Source organism: Oncorhynchus mykiss, chromosome 2 (assembly GCF_013265735.2).
Source record: "Oncorhynchus mykiss isolate Arlee chromosome 2, USDA_OmykA_1.1, whole genome shotgun sequence".
Lineage (NCBI taxonomy): Eukaryota > Metazoa > Chordata > Actinopteri > Salmoniformes > Salmonidae > Oncorhynchus > Oncorhynchus mykiss.
The window spans coordinates 21656892-21678427 of NC_048566.1; the positions used below are offsets into that span (position 1 = coordinate 21656892).

Genomic DNA, 21536 nt, shown 5'->3' on the forward strand with positions numbered 1-21536 from the left:
TTAGTCTGCAATGCTTTATGCTAGAAACAAGCTGTAAAATGCAAGGGAAAGACGTGACTCCAATGCATATAGGATATATTTGGTTTGTCTCTATGACGTTCAGAGGCTGCGCTACAACCAAGGAGAGAATAAATGTACTTTGCTTGGGAAGTAGTGTGTGATTCTGTCACTTTCAATTGACATTCAACATTTCAACAGAATATTAAACAACATACTAACTCTAAATTAGTCAGGAGCAAGCCAGGTAGTCTAAGAAGGAACAAAAATGAATTAATTTGGCAATATTATTATTATTTCATTTGTGACACGCTACAAGCTCGCAGGAGCGCTCAGCATTTCAACAACACATCAACAACAGCACGTCAACAACATGCATATAACTGTTGCATTTAGGCTCTATAAATAACATAAGTAAAAAATAAAAAAAATACTTAGAATTAAATAATAATGAAACGAAAAAAGCCTTATTAGGATATACTGTACAGTCAGTGCCTTTGAATTAACTTTTAGAAACACGAGTTTGGCCAGTCTTTGGTTTGAGGGTCTGTGGTGAGCTATACATGCCTAGTTTGTTAATTTAGCCCAGCAGGTGCTCTTATATTCCCATGCACTAATCACAGTCAAAATAAGTATATTATGTAACAACAATATCATGGAATAAACTTTTATACAGTAGAAAATGAGAGTTTCCTAAATGAAAGAAGTTACAAGTGCATATAGACCTAGCTGATGATATGTGGCTGCTGTGTTAAACAATGAATGACTTTTTCTTTAATTCATTGATGATCAGATACTTCAGTCGTAACTGGATCTGTTGCACTACATTTTTATAGTTGATATAAAACTTTAGCACTTTTCCAAACTTAGACTATCCTCTTTTTTAACATTAGTCTGTATAGAAATCAAAACACATCCGATGCTGCGCATGCACTCATTCGTTGGCATGCTCTGTTGTGGTATTAAAAGAGATTCTGCTTGTCTCCAGTCATGTAAAATGACGTAGAATTGCATGAAATGCGTATATAAAAGGCATTTTTTTTCTCTGAACGCAAATAAGATGATAGATTCATGCAGTGCTTTTATTATAATGGATATCTTTTCACCCTTAACCTTGTCCACAGTGGTCTGTGAATCCACAACCTTCTGGCTACTTTGCCATGTATTGCTTACAAAATGAAGAACAGTTTCTAAAACTGCATATCTAAGTCTATGGTCTGTCCTAAAGGACACATGTCAAACTCACGCACTGCAAATTATCAAGATAAAGTGTCACCAACAAAATCGTAAACAGTAGGCCTATAGCAAATGCAGCATAAGGCATTAAGTATTCACATGCAAATAGTACTTTTTTGTAGTGCTCAAAGCATGCAATTCTATGAGAGCAGCATTTCTCGAAGCAATTTAAGCTCAACTAATCCTCCACGACAACAACATCATAAACAACAGAGTAGGGCTGGCTAATAAGTCCATAATTATGGGGTTATGCTCCCCCGGCCGGTCCTGGCAATAGGACCGCAGAAACTGTAAGGAAGTGCTATTTCTTATGCAGGTGACCAGCCTACTGCTATTACATTGCTATAACTGAGACAACGTATTTTCACAGTAAAACATGTTAGGTCCCATACAGGATAGCTCCCACACCCACACACACAGCACACACACATTACACACACTAACTGCCGAGGACACACAGATAAGACATACACCCACACATTGGGAGGAAGAGACAGCCTTGACTTGCAGAAACCAGCGCACACACCTAATCTCCTTTCTAGCCGAACATTGTGTGACTGAGGACAGCGCACACACCTAATCTCCTTTTTAGCTGAACATTGTGTGACAAAGAACGGGAACCAGAGGGATGACGGACGGCCCAACAGGGCCAATCCAAGAAGACTACACCTCAGCCTGAACCAACCCGAAGACCCGATCTTCTAGAATCAACCTACTTTCTGTACTGTATATAACATACATGCACTCTGTTATCTGCGCTTCTTTTCTGCTGGTTCCTTAAGAACCGAATGAAATGGCCCGTATACGTTGTACCAGATATCTTTACTCATAATTAAACTGTCACTTGTCATACAATAGACCACCTTGTCTGAATCGATCCTTGACCGGCTCACCCTCCTACATATCCCATTATCAACAAAACCTACCACCATCCTGGTTGACTCTTTCCACCTGCCCGTTACTCTCGGGGTGAAAACCTGAGGTAAGGCTGACCGAGACCCCCAGACGTTCCATAAACGCCCTCCATGACTTTCAACCTTCGTCTCTCCCGAGCCCGTACGGGAGTTGTAGCGATGAGACAAGATAGTAGCTACTAAAACAACTGGATACCACGAAATTGGGGAGAAAACGGGGTAAAAATAAAACATATTTTAAAAATATTTTAAAAAGATCCACAACGACCAGGATCGTGGTGTTACCCCGCGACGGGGGAAGATCCATCACGAAATCCACCGATAGGTGTGACCACGGTCGTTGTGGAATGGGAAGGGGTTTTCCCTCTGGGCAGGTGTCTAGGTGCCTTGCACTGTGCGCATAACGAACAGGAGGAAACATAAACCCTCACGTCCTTAGCTAAAGTGGGCCACCAGTACTTCCCAGCAAGGCAGCGCACCGTTCGACCGATGCCAGGATGACCAGAGGAGGGTGACGTGGGAGCCCAACAGATCAAACGATCGCGGACATCAAACGGAATGTATAGACGCCCAGCTGGACACTCAGGGGGAGTGGGCTCTGCACGTGACGCCCGCTCGATGTCCGCGTCCACCTCCCATACCACCGGTGCCACCAGGCGAGACGCTGGAATTATGGGAGTGGGATCCGTGGACCGCTGCTCTGTATTATACAGCCGGGACAGTGCGTCTGCCTTAACTCTGTCACGCCCTGGTCTTAGTATTTTGTGTTTTCTTTATTATTTTGGTCAGGCCAGGGTGTGACATGGGTTAATTATGTGGTGTGTTTTGTCTTGGGGTTTTGTAGGTATTGGGATTGTGGTATAGTGGGGTTGTCTAAAAAAGTCTATGGTTGCCTGAAGTGGTTCTCAATCAGAGGCAGGTGTTTATCGTTGTCTCTGATTGGGAACCATATTTAGGCAGCCATATTCTTTGAGTGTTTGGTGGGTGATTGTTCCTGTCTCACTGTTTGTTTGCACCAGATAAGGCTGTTTAGGTTTTCACTTTAGGTTTCTTGTTTTGTATTGTTTGTGTTTATCTTTTATTAAAGATGAATCAAAATAACCACGCTGCATTTTGGTCGTCCTCTCCTTCGACACAAGAAAGCCGTAACATAAGCACTGAACAAGGTAGTCTAGACTCTAACTAAAATATCAACACAAGCCACTAGCCAACCAGCCATATACAGTGGCTTGCAAAAGTATTTACCCCCCTTGCCATTTGACATATTTTGTTGCCTTACAACCTGGAATTAAAATGTATTTGGGGGGGTTTGTATCATTTGATTTACACAACATGCCTACCGCTTTGAAGATGCAAAATATATTTTATTGTGAAACAAACAAAACATAAGCCAAAAAACTAAACTTGAGCGTGCATGTAAGGGAATTCTTTGTCCTCCTCTGACGAGGAGTGTGAAATGTCGGACCAATGCGCAGCGTGGTATGTGTTCATGATGATTTATTTTACTGAACACTGAAAGTACAAAATAACAACGTGAAAATAAACGAAAACCGAAACAATGCGTAAAACACTAAACACTAAAACAGAAAATAATCACCCACAAAACACAGGTGGGAAAAGGCTACCTAAGTATGATTCTCAATCAGAGACAACGAACGACGAACGACAACGAACGACACCTGCCTCTGATTGAGAACCATACCAAGCCAAACACATAAATACACATAACACATAAACACATAAATACAACATAGAAAAAAGAACCGACTACCCACCCCAACTCACGCCCTGACCATACTAAAACAAAGACATTAAGGTCAGAACGTGACAGTGCATAACAATTCACCCCCAAAGTCATTACTTTGTAGTATCAAATCTCTGAAAGACTGAAACAGGTTTCCTTCAATAATTTCCCTGTATTTAGCGCCATCCATCATTCCTTTAATTCTGACCAGTTTCCCAGTCCCTGCCTATGAAAAACATCTCCACAGCATGATGTTGCCACCACCATGCTTCACTGTGGGATGGTATTCTCGGGGTGATGAGAGGTGTTGGATTTGCGCCAGATATAGCATTTTCCTTGATGGCCAAAAAGCTGAATATTAGTCTCATCTGACCAGAGTACCTTCTTCCATATGTCAGTGGAGTCTCCCACATGCCTTTTGGCGAACACCAAACAGTTTGCTTATTTTTTTCTTTAAGCAATGGCTTTTTTTCTGGCCTCTTCCGTAAAGCCCAGCTCTGCGGAGGGTACAGCTTAAAGTGGTCCTATGGACAGATACTCCAATCTCTGCTGTGGAGCTTTGCAGCTCCTTTAGGATTGTCGTTTGTCTCTTTGTTGCCTCTCTGATTAATGCCCTCCTTGCCTGGTCCGTGAGTTTTGGTGGGCAGCCCTCTCTTGGCAGGTTTGTTGTGGTGCCATACTCTTTCAATTATTTATAATGGATTTAATGGTGCTCCGTGGGATGTTCAAAGTTTTAGATATGTTTTTATAACCCAACCCTGATCTGTACTTCTCCACAACTTTGTCCCTGACCTGTTTGGAGAGCTTCTTAGTCTTCATGGTGCCGCTTGCTTGGTGGTGCCCCTTGCTTAGTGGTGTTGCAGACTCTGGGGCCTTTCAGAACAGGTGTATATATACAGAGATCATGTGACACTTAGATTGCACACAAGTGGACTTTATTTAACTAATTATATGATTTCTGAAGGTAAGTGGTTGCACCAGATCTTATTTAGGGGCTTCATAGTAAAAGGGGTGAATACATATGCACGCACCACGTTTGTTATTTAAATGTGTTTTTAGTAATTTTTTTTCATTTCATTTCACCAATTTGGACTATTTTGTGAATGTCCATTACATGAAATCCAAATAAAAATCCATTTAAATGACATGTTGTAATGCAACAAAATAGGAAAAACTCCAAGGGGGATGAATACTTTTGCAAGGCACTGTACCATGAGTTAGAAGATTATGAATGTTAGACGTTAGTGAGCATTGAAGATAAATCACAATCAATAAAACAAAATATTTAGCTAGCTAACTACCAGATTCACATCAATCATTAACATCAATGACCAGCTTATAGCCTACCCTCTTTTCCCCATGTCAATCATCTCTTTAGGGGGCACTGTAACCATAGCAGGGGGAAGTAGAGGTGTTGAGGATGCTACAGCACCCCCTGAATAAGAATACCATATTTTTTAAATAAAATGTCAATAACAAAACAATCGCACCAAATTAGTATGCTGGGCCTTTATTACTCCTGTATGAGCAGACAAAAATATTTGTCAGCATCGTGGGGAGAAATAATTCTACCAGCACCCCGTTTTCCTCAGCACCCCCACCCCGAAATATCTTCCCTCTGCCATGATTGTAACTAGCTTGCTTACAATTTGTGATTGTAAGTGAGGGTGTTGTTGCAGAAATAATCAGTTCTATGCTTACAGTGCCTTGCGAAAGTATTCGGCCCCCTTTAACTTTGCGACCTTTTGCCACATTTCAGGCTTCAAACATAAAGATATAAAACTGTATTTTTTTGTGAAGAATCAACAACAAGTGGGACACAATCATGAAGTGGAACGACATTTATTGGATATTTCAAACTTTTTTAACAAATCAAAAACTGAAAAATTGGGCGTGCAAAATTATTCAGCCCCTTTACTTTCAGTGCAGCAAACTCTCTCCAGAAGTTCAGTGAGGATCTCTGAATGATCCAATGTTGACCTAAATGACTAATGATGATAAATACAATCCACCTGTGTGTAATCAAGTCTCCGTATAAATGCACCTGCACTGTGATAGTCTCAGAGGTCCGTTAAAAGCGCAGAGAGCATCATGAAGAACAAGGAACACACCAGGCAGGTCCGAGATACTGTTGTGAGAAGTTTAAAGCCGGATTTGGATACAAAAAGATTTCCCAAGCTTTAAACATCCCAAGGAGCACTGTGCAAGAGATAATATTGAAATGGAAGGAGTATCAGACCACTGCAAATCTACCAAGACCTGGCCGTCCCTCTAAACTTTCAGCTCATACAAGGAGAAGACTGATCAGAGATGCAGCCAAGAGGCCCATGATCACTCTGGATGAACTGCAGAGATCTACAGCTGAGGTGGGAGACTCTGTCCATAGGACAACAATCAGTCGTATATTGCACAAATCTGGTCTTTATGGAAGAGTGGCAAGAAGAAGCCATTTCTTAAAGATATCCATAAAAAGTGTTGTTTAAAGTTTGCCACAAGCCACCTGGGAGACACACCAAACATGTGGAAGAAGGTGCTCTGGTCAGATGAAACCAAAATTGAACTTTTTGGCAACAATGCAAAACGTTATCTTGGCGTAAAAGCAACACAGCTGAACACACCATCCCCACTGTCAAACATGGTGGTGGCAGCATCATGATTTGGGCCTGCTTTTCTTCAGCAGGGACAGGGAAGATGGTTAAAATTGATGGGAAGATGGATGGAGCCAAATACAGGACCATTCTGGAAGAAAGCCTGATGGAGTCTGCAAAAGACCTGAGACTGGGACAGAGATTTGTCTTCCAACAAGACAATGATCCAAAATCTACAATGGAATGGTTCAAAAATAAACATATCCAGAATGGCCAAGTCAAAGTCCAGACCTGAATCCAATCGAGAATCTGTGGAAAGAACTGAAAACTGCTGTTCACAAATGCTCTCCATCCAACCTCACTGAGCTCGAGCTGTTTTGCAAGGAGGAATGTGAAAAAATTTCAGTCTCTCCATGTGCAAAACTGATAGAGACATACCCCAAACGACTTACAGCTGTAATCGCAGCAAAAGGTGGCGCTACAAAGTATTAACTTAAGGGGGCTGAATAATTTTGCACGGCCAATTTTTCAGTCTTTGATTTGTTAAAAAAGTTTGAAATATCCAATAAATGTCGTTCCACTTCATGATTGTGTCCCACTTGTTGTTGATTCTTCACAAAAAAAATAACGTTTTATATCTTTATGTTTGAAGCCTGAAATGTGGTAAAAGGTCGTAAAGTTCAAGGGGGCCGAATACTTTCGCAAGGCACTGTAAATACAAATTAAAGTAGATTTTTCTTTTAAATAAGGGGGGAGTGCCCTTTTTTCATTTTGAGCACTTGCTCAAAATGAAAGGTCTGTGCATGGCCCTGTGCACTGCTCATAGTACTAATGCAAACATTTGAATAGGATGATAAATGAGAACTCAGCTGTGCAACTTCTGTGAGGGCTTTTCTGCAGTGAGTTTTTGTCACGTGCCACTGAAAACACATCGAGCAAGAGCATGTGGTGGCCTCTTTCATTCTCCCTCTGACTCATTCTAAATATATTTTCGCTAAAAGGCTCTCTGTGTGGCCTTATCTGTCCGAATATTGTTTGTGGAGATATGCTCTGATGAAGGTCGACTGACCGAAAGCTCAGCTATAATTAAAATACATTTGCATTAGATTGGAAGTGTGCAGTGACTTTTTCGTCTTTCTCCGTAAAATTAAGGATGTGAAATCTTACACTATTGTGTGTGCAATGTAGTTGCTTTCCGGTTGGTTTCCTTAAACAAATAGTAGTCTATGTTGATACACCATTAGATCAAGCAAAAAGCTTTCTCTCAATTGGATAGAAAAGAAACACTCAGCCTGAGAGTTTTAAAGATTTTCAACCAACGTTTACACACCAACTAATTACCCATTAATATAATAAGAAAGTTATTTCCCCACATACCTTGAATAGTTTACCAAAACATACTTTGTACATTATCTTACTCTCAGTGCCCAACAATCTGTTGCCTTTTTCCATTGACTAACATCTCACCTCTCTGAGTCACAGAGTGTAGAGGAAGGAAACAGCAGCTATGAAGTTGCAGTTGTATAAGCCACCACTCCAAACAGTAACAACCTCAACATGCTATAATGTCCCTCTCAAATTCAGCCTTGTCTCTGCAGTGCTTTGAAAATAAGAAGGTCTAATTTTTTGTATGTTATGTAATGAGTTTCTACTAAGATTAAGAGCAAAGGTGTTGCAGGTATTATCAGATTATTGCTTCTTCCATTTGTGCTCCTGTTTAGTGCCTCTACATACCCCACCCCCTGTGTAGTATTGACCTTACAACCAAGAGTAAAAACGTTGTTTTTATTCTTTACCCAAGTGAATAAAGAAAACCTGACAGCTCCACCACCTAACGTCATTTATCTGAACACCTAGGACATCCATCCACATCTGAATAAACTGAATTGCACAAAACGTATTTATGTGGATTGAGAACGTTACCCTCAGTTAGAGGTTGTTCTTACACATGGTGACATGCTGCTTTGATACCCCAGCGGTGGTAAAATATATAAATAAATAAGGTGTGACATTTTCTTCACACTGATGCTCACTACATGGTGTGGTTGTGGACAGAAAAAAGGAACATTTCCTTGCCGCTGGATAGCTGCTTCCTGTGCTTGGCCCTCCTATGTTGAACATAATAAACGGCTCTCTATCCACCGGATGTGTACCAAACTCACTAAAAGTGGCAGTAATAAAGCCTCTCTTGAAAAAGCCAAACCTTGACCAAGAAAATATAAAAAACTATCGGCCTATATCGAATCTTCCATTCCTCTCAAAAATTTTAGAAAGGGCTGTTGCGCAACAACTCACTGCCTTCCTGAAGACAAACAATGTATACGAAATGCTTCAGTCTGGTTTAAGACCCCATCATAGCACTGAGACGGCACTTGTGAAGGTGGTAAATGACATTTTAATGGCATCGGACCGAGGCTCTGCATCTGTCCTCGTGCTCCTAGACCTTAGTGCTGCTTTTGATACCATCGATCACCACATTCTTTTGGAGAGATTGGAAACCCAAATTGGTCTACACGGACAAGTTCTGGCCTGGTTTAGATCTTATCTGTCGGAAAGATATCAGTTTGTCTCTGTGAATGGTTTGTCCTCTGACAAATCAACTGTAAATTTCGGTGTTCCTCAAGGTTCCGTTTTAGGACCACTATTGTTTTCACTATATATTTTACCTCTTGGGGATGTTATTCGAAAACATAATGTTAACTTTCACTGCTATGCGGATGACACACAGCTGTACATTTCAATGAAACATGGTGAAGCCCCAAAATTGCCCTTGCTAGAAGAATGTGTTTCAGACATAAGGAAGTGGATGGCTGCAAACTTTCTACTTTTAAACTCGGACAAAACAGAGATGCTTGTTCTAGGTCCCAAGAAACAAAGAGATCTTCTGTTGAATCTGACAATTAATCTTAATGGTTGTACAGTCGTCTCAAATAAAACTGTGAAGGACCTCGGCGTTACTCTGGACCCTGATCTCTCTTTTGAAGAACATATCAAGACCATTTCAAGGACAGCTTTTTTCCATCTACGTAACATTGCAAAAATCAGAAACTTTCTGTCCAAAAATGATGCAGAAAAATTAATCCATGCTTTTGTCACTTCTAGGTTAGACTACTGCAATGCTCTACTTTCCGGCTACCCGGATAAAGCACTAAATAAACTTCAGTTAGTGCTAAATACGGCTGCTAGAATCCTGACTAGAACCAAAACATTTTATCATATTACTCCAGTGCTAGCCTCTCTACACTGGCTTCCTGTCAAAGCAAGGGCTGATTTCAAGGTTTTACTGCTAACCTACAAAGCATTACATGGGCTTGCTCCTACCTATCTCTCTGATTTGGTCATGCCGTACATACCTACACGTACACTACGGTCACAAGACGCAGGCCTCCTAATTGTCCCTAGAATTTCTAAGCAAACAGCTGGAGGCAGGGCTTTCTCCTATAGAGCTCCATTTTTATGGAACGGTCTGCCTACCCATGTCAGAGACGCAAACTCGGTCTCAACCTTTAAGTCTCTACTGAAGACTCATCTCTTCAGTGGGTCATATGATTGAGTGTAGTCTGGCCCAGGAGTGGGAGGGTGAACGGAAAGGCTCTGGAGCAACGAACCGCCCTTGCTGTCTCTGCCTGGCCGGTTCCCCTCTTTCCACTGGGATTCTCTGCCTCTAACCCTATTACAGGGGCTGAGTCACTGGCTTACTGGGGCTCTCTCATGCCGTCCCTGGAGGGGGTGCGTCACCTGAGTGGGTTGATTCACTGATGTGGTCATCCTGTCTGGGTTGGCGTCTCCCCCCCCTCCCCCCCCTTGGGTTGTGCCATGGCGGAGGTCTTTGTGGGCTATACTCAGCCTTGTCTCAGGATGGTAAGTTGGTGGTTGAAGATATCCCTCTAGTGGTGTGGGGGCTGTGCTTTGGCAAAGTGGGTGGGGTTATATCCTTCCTGTTTGGCCCTGTCCGGGGGTGTCCTCGGATGGGGCCACAGTGTCTCCTGACCCCTCCTGTCTCAGCCTCCAGTATTTATGCTGCAGTAGTTTATGTGTCGGGGGGCTAGGGTCAGTTTGTTATATCTGGAGTACTTCTCCTGTCCTATTCGGTGTCCTGTGTGAATCTAAGTGTGCGTTCTCTAATTCTCTCCTTCTCTCTTTCTTTCTCTCTCTCGGAGGACCTGAGCCCTAGGACCATGCCCCAGGACTACCTGACATCATGACTCCTTGCTGTCCCCAGTCCACCTGGCCGTGCTGCTGCTCCAGTTTCAACTGTTCTGCCTTATTATTATTCGACCATGCTGGTCATTTATGAACATTTGAACATCTTGGCCATGTTCTGTTATAATCTCCACCCGGCACGGCCAGAAAAGGACTGGCCATCCCACATATGCTCTCTCTAATTCTCTCTTTCTTTCTCTCTCTCGGAGGACCTGAGCCCTAGGACCATGCCCCAGGAATACCTGACATGATGACTCCTTGCTGTCCCCAGTCCACCTGACCGTGCTGCTGCTCCAATTTAAACTGTTCTGCCTTATTATTATTCGACCATGCTGGTCATTTATGAACATTTGAACATCTTGGCCATGTTCTGTTATAATCTCCACCCGGCACAGCCAGAAGAGGACTGGCCATCCCACATATGCTCTCTCTAATTCTCTCTTTCTTTCTCTCTCTCGGAGGACCTGAGCCCTAGGACCATGCCCCAGGAATACCTGACATGATGACTCCTTGCTGTCCCCAGTCCACCTGACTGTGCTGCTGCTCCAGTTTCAACTGTTCTGCCTTATTATTATTCGACCATGCTGGTCATTTATGAACATTTGAACATCTTGGCCATGTTCTGTTATAATCTCCACCCGGCACAGCCAGAAGAGGACTGGCCACCCCACATAGCCTGGTTCCTCTCTAGGTTTCTTCCTAGGTTTTGGCCTTTCTAGGGAGTTTTTCCTAGCCACCGTGCTTCTACACCTGCATTGCTTGCTGTTTGGGGTTTTAGGCTGGGTTTCTGTACAGCACTTTGAGATATCAGCTGATGTACGAAGGGCTATATAATACATTTGATTTGATTTGATTTGATTAATAGTTGCTCTATGACTATTTACGATCACACCATCTGAATAAGGCCAGATTCTAGATAACAGATATACATGCAGTATCTATGCTTAAGGGAAATAGTGAGTAAACCAGCAAATGGCTGATCTATTCCAGTTCCCTGGGGCGTTGCATGGGTGACACAGTGTGAAAGCACATCAGAGGTAACTCTGTGACCTGAAACAGAGGTACATCTTCTTCCTCACCTAACTGCAAGCGATATCAAACTTGCTCAATCTCCTCAGGGGGTCCACGTCCCCAACACGTCAACACTCCGACAGTGAGCAGGTAAGAGGCTTTTATATCAGTAATAATATAATACAACATCTTTGCATTTAGTTATGTGTAAAGACTTTAAGAGTTTGTTCTATGCTAGACACTGTATTTTTCACTATCCTGTTTTTGCAATGGCTCCACAGTGGGGAATATCTTTAGAATGATTTTCATGCTCTTGGAGACTGTATCGGAGACTGTATCGCATGGCCGCAAGGTTTAGAAATAACTGGATATCCATGTGAGCTCAGAGAAATGCTTACAGAAATCAAAGAATGTCTGATTGTATCCATCCAACAGATTCATATCCACAAACAATGCAAATGTTTGTCTGGTTTTTAGCTACAATAGACAGGGTCGAAACTGAATAATACCACAGTACAGACAGTAAAAACCCAACTCCTGCAAAACACAGATTTCACTTCCCCAGATGGGGCAAGTTCAAAACATTTCCCAATGTTATGGGAATGTGTGCCAGACATTCAGTCTCTCTGTACTCAATTAAATTGGCAAGCAGTCAGGGATTTGTATATCAGTTTCTGCATCTAGTCCGCTCATAGACATTTGAATACACTTTCCTTCGGGGGGGGGGGGGGGGGGGTCTCAATGTTTGTGTGGGTTTTTTCTTAGAATGTAGGCTACTGCACTGCACATAAAACATACAGTTTGTTATGTTACAGCTTTATTCTAAAATGGATTAAATCGTTTTTTTTCCCCTTATCAATCTACACACAGTACCCCATAATGACAAAGCAAAAAACAGGTTTTTAGAAATTTTTGCAAATGTATTAAAAACAGAAATATCACATTTACATAAGGATTCAGACCCTTTATTGAGTACTTTGTTGAAGCACCTTTGGCAGCGATTACAGCCTTGAGTCTTCTTGGGTATGACACTACAAGCTTGGCACACATGTATTTGGGGAGTTTCTCCCATTCTTCTCTGCAGATCCTTTCAAGCTCTGACAGGTTGGATGGGGAGCATCGCTGCATAGCTATTTTCAGGTCTCTCTAGAGATGTTCGATCGGGTTCATGTCCGGGCTCTGGCTGGGCCACTCATGGACATTCAGACTTGTCCTGAAGCCACTCATGCAATGTCTTGGCTATTTGCTTAGGGTCGTTGTCCTGTTGGAAGGTAAACCTTCGCCCCAGTCTGAGGTCCTAAGAGCTCTGGACCAGGTTTTCATTAAGGATATCTTTGTACTTTGCTCCATTCATCTTTCCCTCATACCTGACTAGTCTCCCAGTCCCTGCCACTGAAAACAATCTCCACAGCATGGTGCTGCCACCACCATGCTTCACCGTAGGGATGGTGACAGGTTTCATTCAGATGTGACACATGACATTCATTCCAAAGAGTTCAATCTTGGTTTCATCAGACCAGATAATCTTGTTTCTCTTGGTCTGATTCCTTTAGATGCCATTTGTCAAACTCCAAGCGGGCTGTCATCTACCTTTTACTGAGGAGTGGCTTCCGTCTGGCCACTTTACCATAAAGGCCTGATTGGTAGAGTACTGCAGAGATGGTTGTCCTTCTGGAAGGTTCTCCCATCTTCACAGAGAAACTCTAGAGCTCTGTCAGAATGACCATTGGGTTCTTGGTTACCTCTGTGACCAGGGCCCTTCTCCCCCGATTGCTCAGTTTGGCCGGGCGGCCAGCTCTAGGAAGAGTCTTGGTGGGTCCTGTCACGTTCTGACCCTAGTTATTGTGTTATTTGTTTGTTTTAGTTGGTCAGGACGTGAGTTGGGTGGGCATTCTATGTTTTGTGTTTCTAGGTTGGTTTTCTGTGTTCGGCCTAGTATGGTTCTCAATCAGAGGCAGAACAGGTGTCGTTAGTTGTCTCTGATTGAGAATCATACTTAGGTAGCCTGGGTTTCACTGTTGTTTTGTGGGTGATTGTTTCCGTGTCTGTGTTTATTCGCCACACGGTTCTGTTTCGGTTTTGTTCACGTTTATTGTTTTGTATTTCATTGAGTGTTCAGTTTATGTTTTTTAAATAAACAACCATGGACACTTACCACGCCACATCTTGGTCCGATCCTTGCTACACCTCTTCAGACAAAGAGGAGGAAAACCTTTACAGTTCCAAACTTCTTCCATTTAAGAATGACGGAGGCCATTGTGTTCTTGGGGACCTTCAATGCTGCAGACATTTTTTGGTAACCATCCCCAGATCTGTGCCTCGACACAATCCTGTCTCGGAGCTCTGCGGACAATTTCTTCGACCTTATGGCTTGGATTTTGCTCTGACATACATTGTCAACTGTGGAACCTTAATATAGGCAGGTGTGTGCCTTTCCAAATCATATCCAATCAATCGAATTTACCACAGGTGGTCCAGTTGTAGAAACATCTCAAGTATGATCAATGGAAACAGGATGCACCTAAGCTCAATTTTGAGTCACATAGAAAATAGTCTGAATACTTATGTAAATCATGTATTTCTGTTTTTTAGTTTTAATAACTTAACAAAATGTTTTAAAAAGTTAAGGGGTCTGAATACTTTCCGAAGGCACTGTGTGTACTGTACATGGCAATGTACTACATATCGCCAATATAAGCCAGGAATAACAGCTAGAGAGAGTGCATAACTAGAAAAACATGTCTGTCTGTCTCTGAGTAAGCCACATACATTTTTTTAAACTTTGTCACAATCCCCTTTGGACAGTCACCGGTTCCTAACAGCTGTCTTTGAATAGGTCTGCTTGGCCTAAAATATGAGAGGATTCGGTTCCTGAATTACTAGCTTCTCCTTTTTATTTGTGGCAAAAGAAGAGAGGAACGCGGGTGAGACTACGAGAAGAGTGTCCTGAGTCTGTGAAGGTGTTTCAGGTGTTCCGCTGTTTTGTTGGTAACAATGGATCACGTCAAGGCAACCACAGATTACTATGTGAGTAACGGTCTTGTTATGCCACATACTGATGAATGTAGTTCTTTATGACTACAAGAGCAATAGATGCTGCAATAAATAATTGGGAGTAGCAGACTAAAAAAAATTATTAGCCAGGTAAGTCAAATAAGAAATTATATATTTATAACATGGTTGGTCAAGAAATGAACAGAATAAAACTAAATATGTATGAGACAATGTATAACAATCTGTACATTAAAACTTGTATTTTAAAACAATGGTTAGAGAATCTGAAGCCACTTAAATATTGTTCAAAATCATAGAAGCTACAAGTGTATGATCTTAATTTGATCATGCTTTTGTTGCTGAGAATTTTCCTGCACCACAGGAAATGCAGATAAGCTTTGTAATTTACATAATTTCACTGAAAACTTACACACGGTTATATTGACATTACTTTTCATGTAGACTACTTTTGTCCAGCTAATATTCTAACCACCAATCAAGCACCATTATGGACTAAATGTTCATATCCTGTGGCTTCAGGACTATTTTGCTGTGACTATATACAGTGGGGCAAAAAAGTATTTAGTCAGCCACCAATTGTGCAAGTTCTCCCACTTAAAAAGATGAGGCCTGTAATTTTCATCATAGGTACACTTCAACTATGACAGACAAAATGAGAAAAAAAATCCAGAAAATCACATTGTAGGATTTTTAATTAATTTATTTGCAAATTATGGTGGAAAATAAGTATTTGGTCACCTACAAACAAGCAAGATTTCTGGCTCTCACAGACCTGTAACTTCTTCTTTAAGAGGCTCCTCTGTCCTCCACTCGTTACCTGTATTAATGGCACCTGTTTGAACTTGTTATCAGTATAAAAGACACCTGTCCACAACCTCAAACAGTCACACTCCAAACTCCACTATGGCCAAGACCAAAGAGCTGTCAAAGGACACCAGAAACAAAATTGTAGGCCTGCACCAGGCTGGGAAGACTGAATCTGCAATAGGTAAGCAGCTTGGTTTGAAGAAATCAACTGTGGGATCAATTATTAGGAAATGGAAGACATACAACACCACTGATAATCTCCCTCGGTCTGGGGCTCCACGCAAGATCTCACCCCGTGGGCTCAAAATGATCACAAGACCTAGTGAATGACCTGCAGAGAGCTGGGACCAAAGTAACTAAGCCTACCATCACTAACACACTACGCCTCCAGGGACTCAAATACTGCAGTGCCAGACGTGTCCCCCTGCTTAAGCCAGTACATGTCCAGGCCCGTCTGAAGTTTGCTAGAGAGCATTTGGATGATCCAGAAGAAGATTGGGAGAATGTCATATGGTCAGATGAAACCAAAATATAACTTTTTGGTAAAAACTCAACTCGTCGTGTTTGGAGGGCAAAGAATGCTGAGTTGCATCCAAAGAACACCATACCTACTGTGAAGCATGGGGGTGGAAACATCATGCTTTGTGACTGTTTTTCTGCAAAGGGACCAGGACGACTGATCCATGTAAAGGAAAGAATGAATGGGGCCATGTATCGGGAGATTTTGAGTGAAAGCAAGGGCATTGAAGATGAAACGTGGCTGGGTCTTTCAGCATGACAATGATCCCAAACACACCGCCCGGGCAACAAAGGAGTGGCCTCGTAAGAAGTATTTCAAGGTCCTGGAGTGGCCTAGCCAGTCTCCAGATCTCAACCCCATAGAAAATCTTTGGAGGGAGTTGAAAGTCTGTGTTGCCCAGCAACAGCTTAAAAACATCACTGCTCTAGAGGATATCTGCATGGAGGAATGGGCCAAAATACCAGCAACAGTGTGTGAAAATCTTGTCAAACGTTTTCTGTAAGTCTTCATTGAGAAACTTTTGTTATTGACCAAATACTTATTTTCCACCATAATTTGCAAATAAATTCATAAAAAATGATTTTTTCTAATTTTGTCTGTCATAGTTGAAGTGTACCTATGATTAAAATTACAGGCCTCTCTCATCTTTTTAAGTGGGAGAACTTGCACAATTGGTGGCTGACTAAATACTTTTTTGCCCCACTGTAGGTCAAATTAAGTGTATTGTGTATTATATGTAATAGGTACACACATCTGTATGAATATAGCACTGCATCATCTTGAGTTTAGTCAGAGATACAAATGCGCTCTGTCCTATGAGGAAAATCCAGGGCCTGTATCCATAAAGTGTCTCAGAGTAGCAGTGCTGATCTAGGGTCAGTTTTACCTTTTTGATCATAATGAACAAGATTATATGGCAGGGGGAATGCTTCATGCATACGGACCCAGAACATTGTTGTAGTTAGCTAATTTTCCTTCCTCAAACTCTCTTTTCCTCTCTTATGTCTCCAGATTTATGAAGACAACTACAGCTTTTCACCAGAAACAGGCAGTAGCCAATCCAGTGGCGTGCCCTGCAACCAGGATGGCATCATGGACTTCACCCGGAGCTACTCCCCTGTGGTCTACAGCCTGGTGTTTGTGCTGGCGCTGGTGGGTAACATCCTGGTGCTGTGTGTGCTGATGCGCTACCGCACCTCTCAGACAGGCGGGGCCTGCTCCTTCTCCCTCACCGACACCTTCCTGCTCCACCTGGCCGTGTCCGACCTCCTGCTGGCTCTCACGCTGCCCCTGTTCGCCGTCCAGTGGTCCCACCTGTGGCTGTTCGGTGTGGCCGCCTGCAAGATTTCCGGAGCCCTGTTCTCTCTGAACCGCTACAGCGGCATCCTGTTCCTGGCCTGCATCAGCTTCGACCGCTACCTAGCCATCGTCCACGCCGTCAGCACCGGCTGGAAACGCAACTCCTGCCATGCCCAGATTGCCTGTGCCCTCATCTGGACAGTGTGCTTTGGCCTGAGTGGGGTGGACATCGCCTTTAGACAGGTGGTGGAGGTGGAAGTGGGGCGCTCGGGGGATCATCAGGGCCTGCTGGTGTGCCAGACGGTGTTCCCCCACAGCTCAGTGCAGTGGCAGGTGGGGATGCCGCTAGTCAACTTGGTGCTGGGTTTTGGGCTGCCCCTGCTGGTCATGCTCTACTGCTACATCCGTATCTTCCGCTCCCTTTGCAACGCCTCGCGCCGCCAGAAGAGGAAGTCCCTTCACCTCATCGTCTCCCTGGTGTCCATGTTTGTGCTCTGCTGGGCACCCTACAACTCCTTCCAATTGGCCGAAAGCCTGAAGAAGCTGGGCGTAATTAGTGGAGGCTGCCAGTTTGGCCGCACGGTGGACATCGGGATCCTGGTGTCTGAGAGCATGGGGCTGTCACACTGTGCCCTGAACCCGCTGCTGTATGGCTTTGTGGGGGTGAAGTTTAGGAGGGAGCTGACCAGAATGTGTAAGGGTCTGCTGGGACAGAGGTTCTATCCAGGGATGAACAGATGGGGAGGACAGAGGAAACTTCGGAGGACCACTGGGTCCTTCAGCTCAGTAGAGAGCGAGAACACCTCCCACTTCTCTGTCATGGCGTGAGCCAGCCACGTGCACAGAGAGGGGTCTACCTGTACCCGAGCACCTTTTTGTTGTTGTTCTGAACCCACAAGTCATCGTAAAGTCGTCAAGTTCACCACCCCCAACCCCCCATCCCATTGGTCTGCCCTGTACAGAGCTTGCGTGTGCCTGGTATCCAAACATGCATGGCTTGGGATGCAGTCACCGGTCGAGTCTGTGTAGCAAGCTACCTAGTTTAAATATCAACAGTACTGCCACAGCAGCATAACATTTGATCTGCATCATCATCAATATTTTGTTTGGTCTACATAGCCTACGCGCAGCAGAGAGGCAGAAGACCGAGAGGAGCAGCTGCATTCAGGCTGTACGACCCTCTACGACCCTCTGACCCAACTCCATCCCTTCATCCCTTCGGGTGTTGCACATGTGTGTCAGGGCAGCAGCAACACAGGTAGTCTGGACTTTAGCTAGCCACCATATACTAAAATATCCACACAGGCCACCAGCCAGCCATATACCGTAGCATGAGTTAGAAGAGTATGAATATTATAGTATATAATGAAGTTATTATTTAAGAGCATTGAAGAGAAATCACAAAAAATGCTAGTTAACTATCAGGTTTACATCAATCATCAACACAATGATCAGCTGATAGCCTATCGTCTTTACCCAATGTCAATCATGTGTTTAGGAGGCACTGTAACTAGCGTGCTTACAATTTGAGTGAGTGTGTTGTTGCAGAAATAAAGTTTTTTTTTTTTTTTTTTTTATCTCTACAAAGGCAGGTAGTATGTTATGTATTTAGAGATGTACTTTTTTTAAGGTGGTTGTCACTAGTTATCACAGCCAAAAAGGCTAAATTGGCTCTAATGTAAAAATGTATGAAAACAAAAAATAACTTTTTGGTCTTAATTTAAGGTTAGGGTTAAGCATAAGGTTAAAAGTGTGGTTAGGGGTAAGGTTAGGTTTAAAATCAGATTTGAAGAAGGGGAGAAAGAGGGGAATGTGGAGACTGACATAAAAAGAGAGAGGAAGAGAGAATACAAGACAAAAGGGGGGCAGGGAGTCATGAAAAGACGGAACAGAAATTGGAATGATTGTGAAACTGACAAAATGGGGAAGAAATACAGATGTGCGCATTGTGTCAAAGTGAGGAAAAAACGTATGTTATTTTGTTGTGATTCATTCCTCTGGTGCTTCCTGATAGTTGCCTAGCTCAAAATGATGGTGCTTTTAAAGACCACACCTTCTCAGGACGGGGAATTTTTCATATAGTAGCCTACTTTCGCTATCTTCTTGTAAATACAATGTTGGGGTCATTTTTGTTCATGAGATTCTAGAGTCCATTCAATCGCATAGCCTACCATGTTAACCCCATCTGCCTCTAGTGTTTGGCTTTATGATAAAGTGATGACTATAATTTCAAGGAACTGCTAAATAGATTTTTTTTAAATGTTTGATACCCACTCCCTCAAAAGGGCCAAGTCATCACTATATGTGTTACTCATATATTGCCTTGTAGTTTTGAAGGCAGCAAATACTTTTTTTTTTTTTTTTTTTTTTACATTTCAAATCCTCGCAGCAATAATTTTTTCTTTAGTTGATTGCTTCATTTTGTCACTTGCTGAAGAGGGGAAACAAAGGTGTAAAGTTATGACAGACATGCAGCTTTACCTATGGCAAACTGTCCACGTGTCCTTTGGTACCAGACTGTTGTTCAACATTTGCTAATTTACCTATTTAGATGAGATTGTTATCAATCAGTCAGCACAACAGATATGTACATAGGATTGTATGCATGTATTTCTATGTTGTAGAAATTTGAGAAAATAGAATAAAACATTGGGGGAAATGTAATTTTCATATCAATAAATAAATGATATGCAAATATCTTGTTACATCTCTAGATATTTTTGGCTATACAACATTTCAAGGTTAATTTACCTGCATTAATGTAGCAAGTTGTATCAGGAAACATTCCAGTAGTACTTACCAAAAAAGGCCAATCTCGCCATCTGGTGGACAACATATAAAACAATTTATGTTATATTTCTTTCCTTATCCTCTTAATCTGTAGGATACATTATCTCTACTTCGAAACAACATGGCAGGTGAAAACAAATTCCCAGGCCATTTAACCTCAGAGCATTTCGTATTATTCTGTATGTAAATCCGAGACACTCCATTTAGTATGATATGTTGTGTTTGGTATGGGTACCAGTGGAGGCCCCTCAGAGGAGGAAAGGGAGGACCATCCTCCTCAGTGAATTTCAGACAAATAAAACATTTTAGAAGTGATTATTTTCAGATAAAACTATACTAAATATATTCACATGTCACAAAAAAAAGGATTAAAACACACTGTTTTGCAATGAAGGTCTACAGTAGCCTCAACAGCACTCTGTAGGGTAGCACCATCGTGCAGCTGGAGGATAGCTAGCTTCCATCCTCCTCTGGGTACATTGATTTCAATACAAAGTTTTGGTTTTACTAATTTATTGCCACCAGGGCTCGCTGAGGTAACTGCTACACTGCTTACTGACTGTATGATTGTAGCAGGTTAACATGTTAGTTCTAGTATTAGCTATGCTGACTATGACGTTATTTTAGCCAATATGGTGACAACGATGTAGGGGTTATGATATGGTTTGGCTTGTAAAGGTTTTTTCGCCTGGTCACATACAGCCGATGTGTAATGCAGTGAAGTCCACAAGGGAAGGGAAACGGTGAGTGGAGGGGCATGCGAAAAGGAAAACAGTGGCTGCTATAAAAGTGAATCATCTCGGGGTGTATTCATTCTGCCGATTCTGTGGAAAATAAGTTTCTTAAACGGAAGCAAAAGGAACAAAACGGGGATAAACATACCTGAATTTTTCTAATATCAACTTGTATTTGCAACTGTTGGACTAATGATTAGACCCTAGATCAGCTAGATGCAGGCAAGAAGAGTGTGCAAGGCGATATTGAATGTGTCACCGTCTGTCCATGTGTCACTGTCTGTCACCCAAAAACATGATCTCGGCCTGTGTGCACCTACGTTGTAAACTTTCATTCATAGGCTAGGTTGTAGCAACCTCATGATGTGTATAGGGAAAATTCGAGAATCATGTAGTAGCCTAAACCTATCACTGTCACATTGAACTGGATGAAAGGAATATGAATGACAGTCATCCAATGTACTGTAATAGAAATAAGCTATTCTCATGAAAAGTCTAAATTGTCCTCCCTCATCTTCAACGACCGCAACTGATGGGTACATAAGACAGATGGTTACTTATGGGTGGTTGGTAAGGGTGGATGGGTGCGCGAGTTTGAAACTCATCAGAGACAACTTAGTATTTTAGTTCATTAGCAACTTTTCAACTACATACTACTTTTTAGCTACTTTGCAACTA

The 21536-nt window shown here is 42.4% G+C and overlaps 1 protein-coding gene across 1 annotated transcript; it reads left to right on the forward strand.

Moving 5' to 3' along the window:
• The first annotated feature begins 14598 nt into the window (after positions 1–14598).
• LOC110537622 (C-X-C chemokine receptor type 3-2) lies at positions 14599–20029 on the forward strand. Its single transcript, XM_021623806.2, has 2 exons — positions 14599–14720; positions 17047–20029. Exons 1-2 carry the CDS (start codon positions 14688–14690, stop codon positions 18160–18162), a joined length of 1149 nt encoding a protein of 382 aa, XP_021479481.1. The 5' UTR covers positions 14599–14687; the 3' UTR covers positions 18163–20029.
• The last annotated feature ends 1507 nt before the right edge of the window (positions 20030–21536 follow it).

What these genes read in the sequence shown, in the direction of transcription:
- LOC110537622 (XM_021623806.2), top strand. Translation starts at nt 14,688, where the DNA reads ATGGATCACGTCAAGGCAACCACAGATTACTAT. An exon ending in AGGCAACCACAGATTACTAT is followed by an intron (nt 14,721 to 17,046) that starts GTGAGTAACGGT and finishes TTATGTCTCCAG; the next exon opens with ATTTATGAAGACAACTACAG.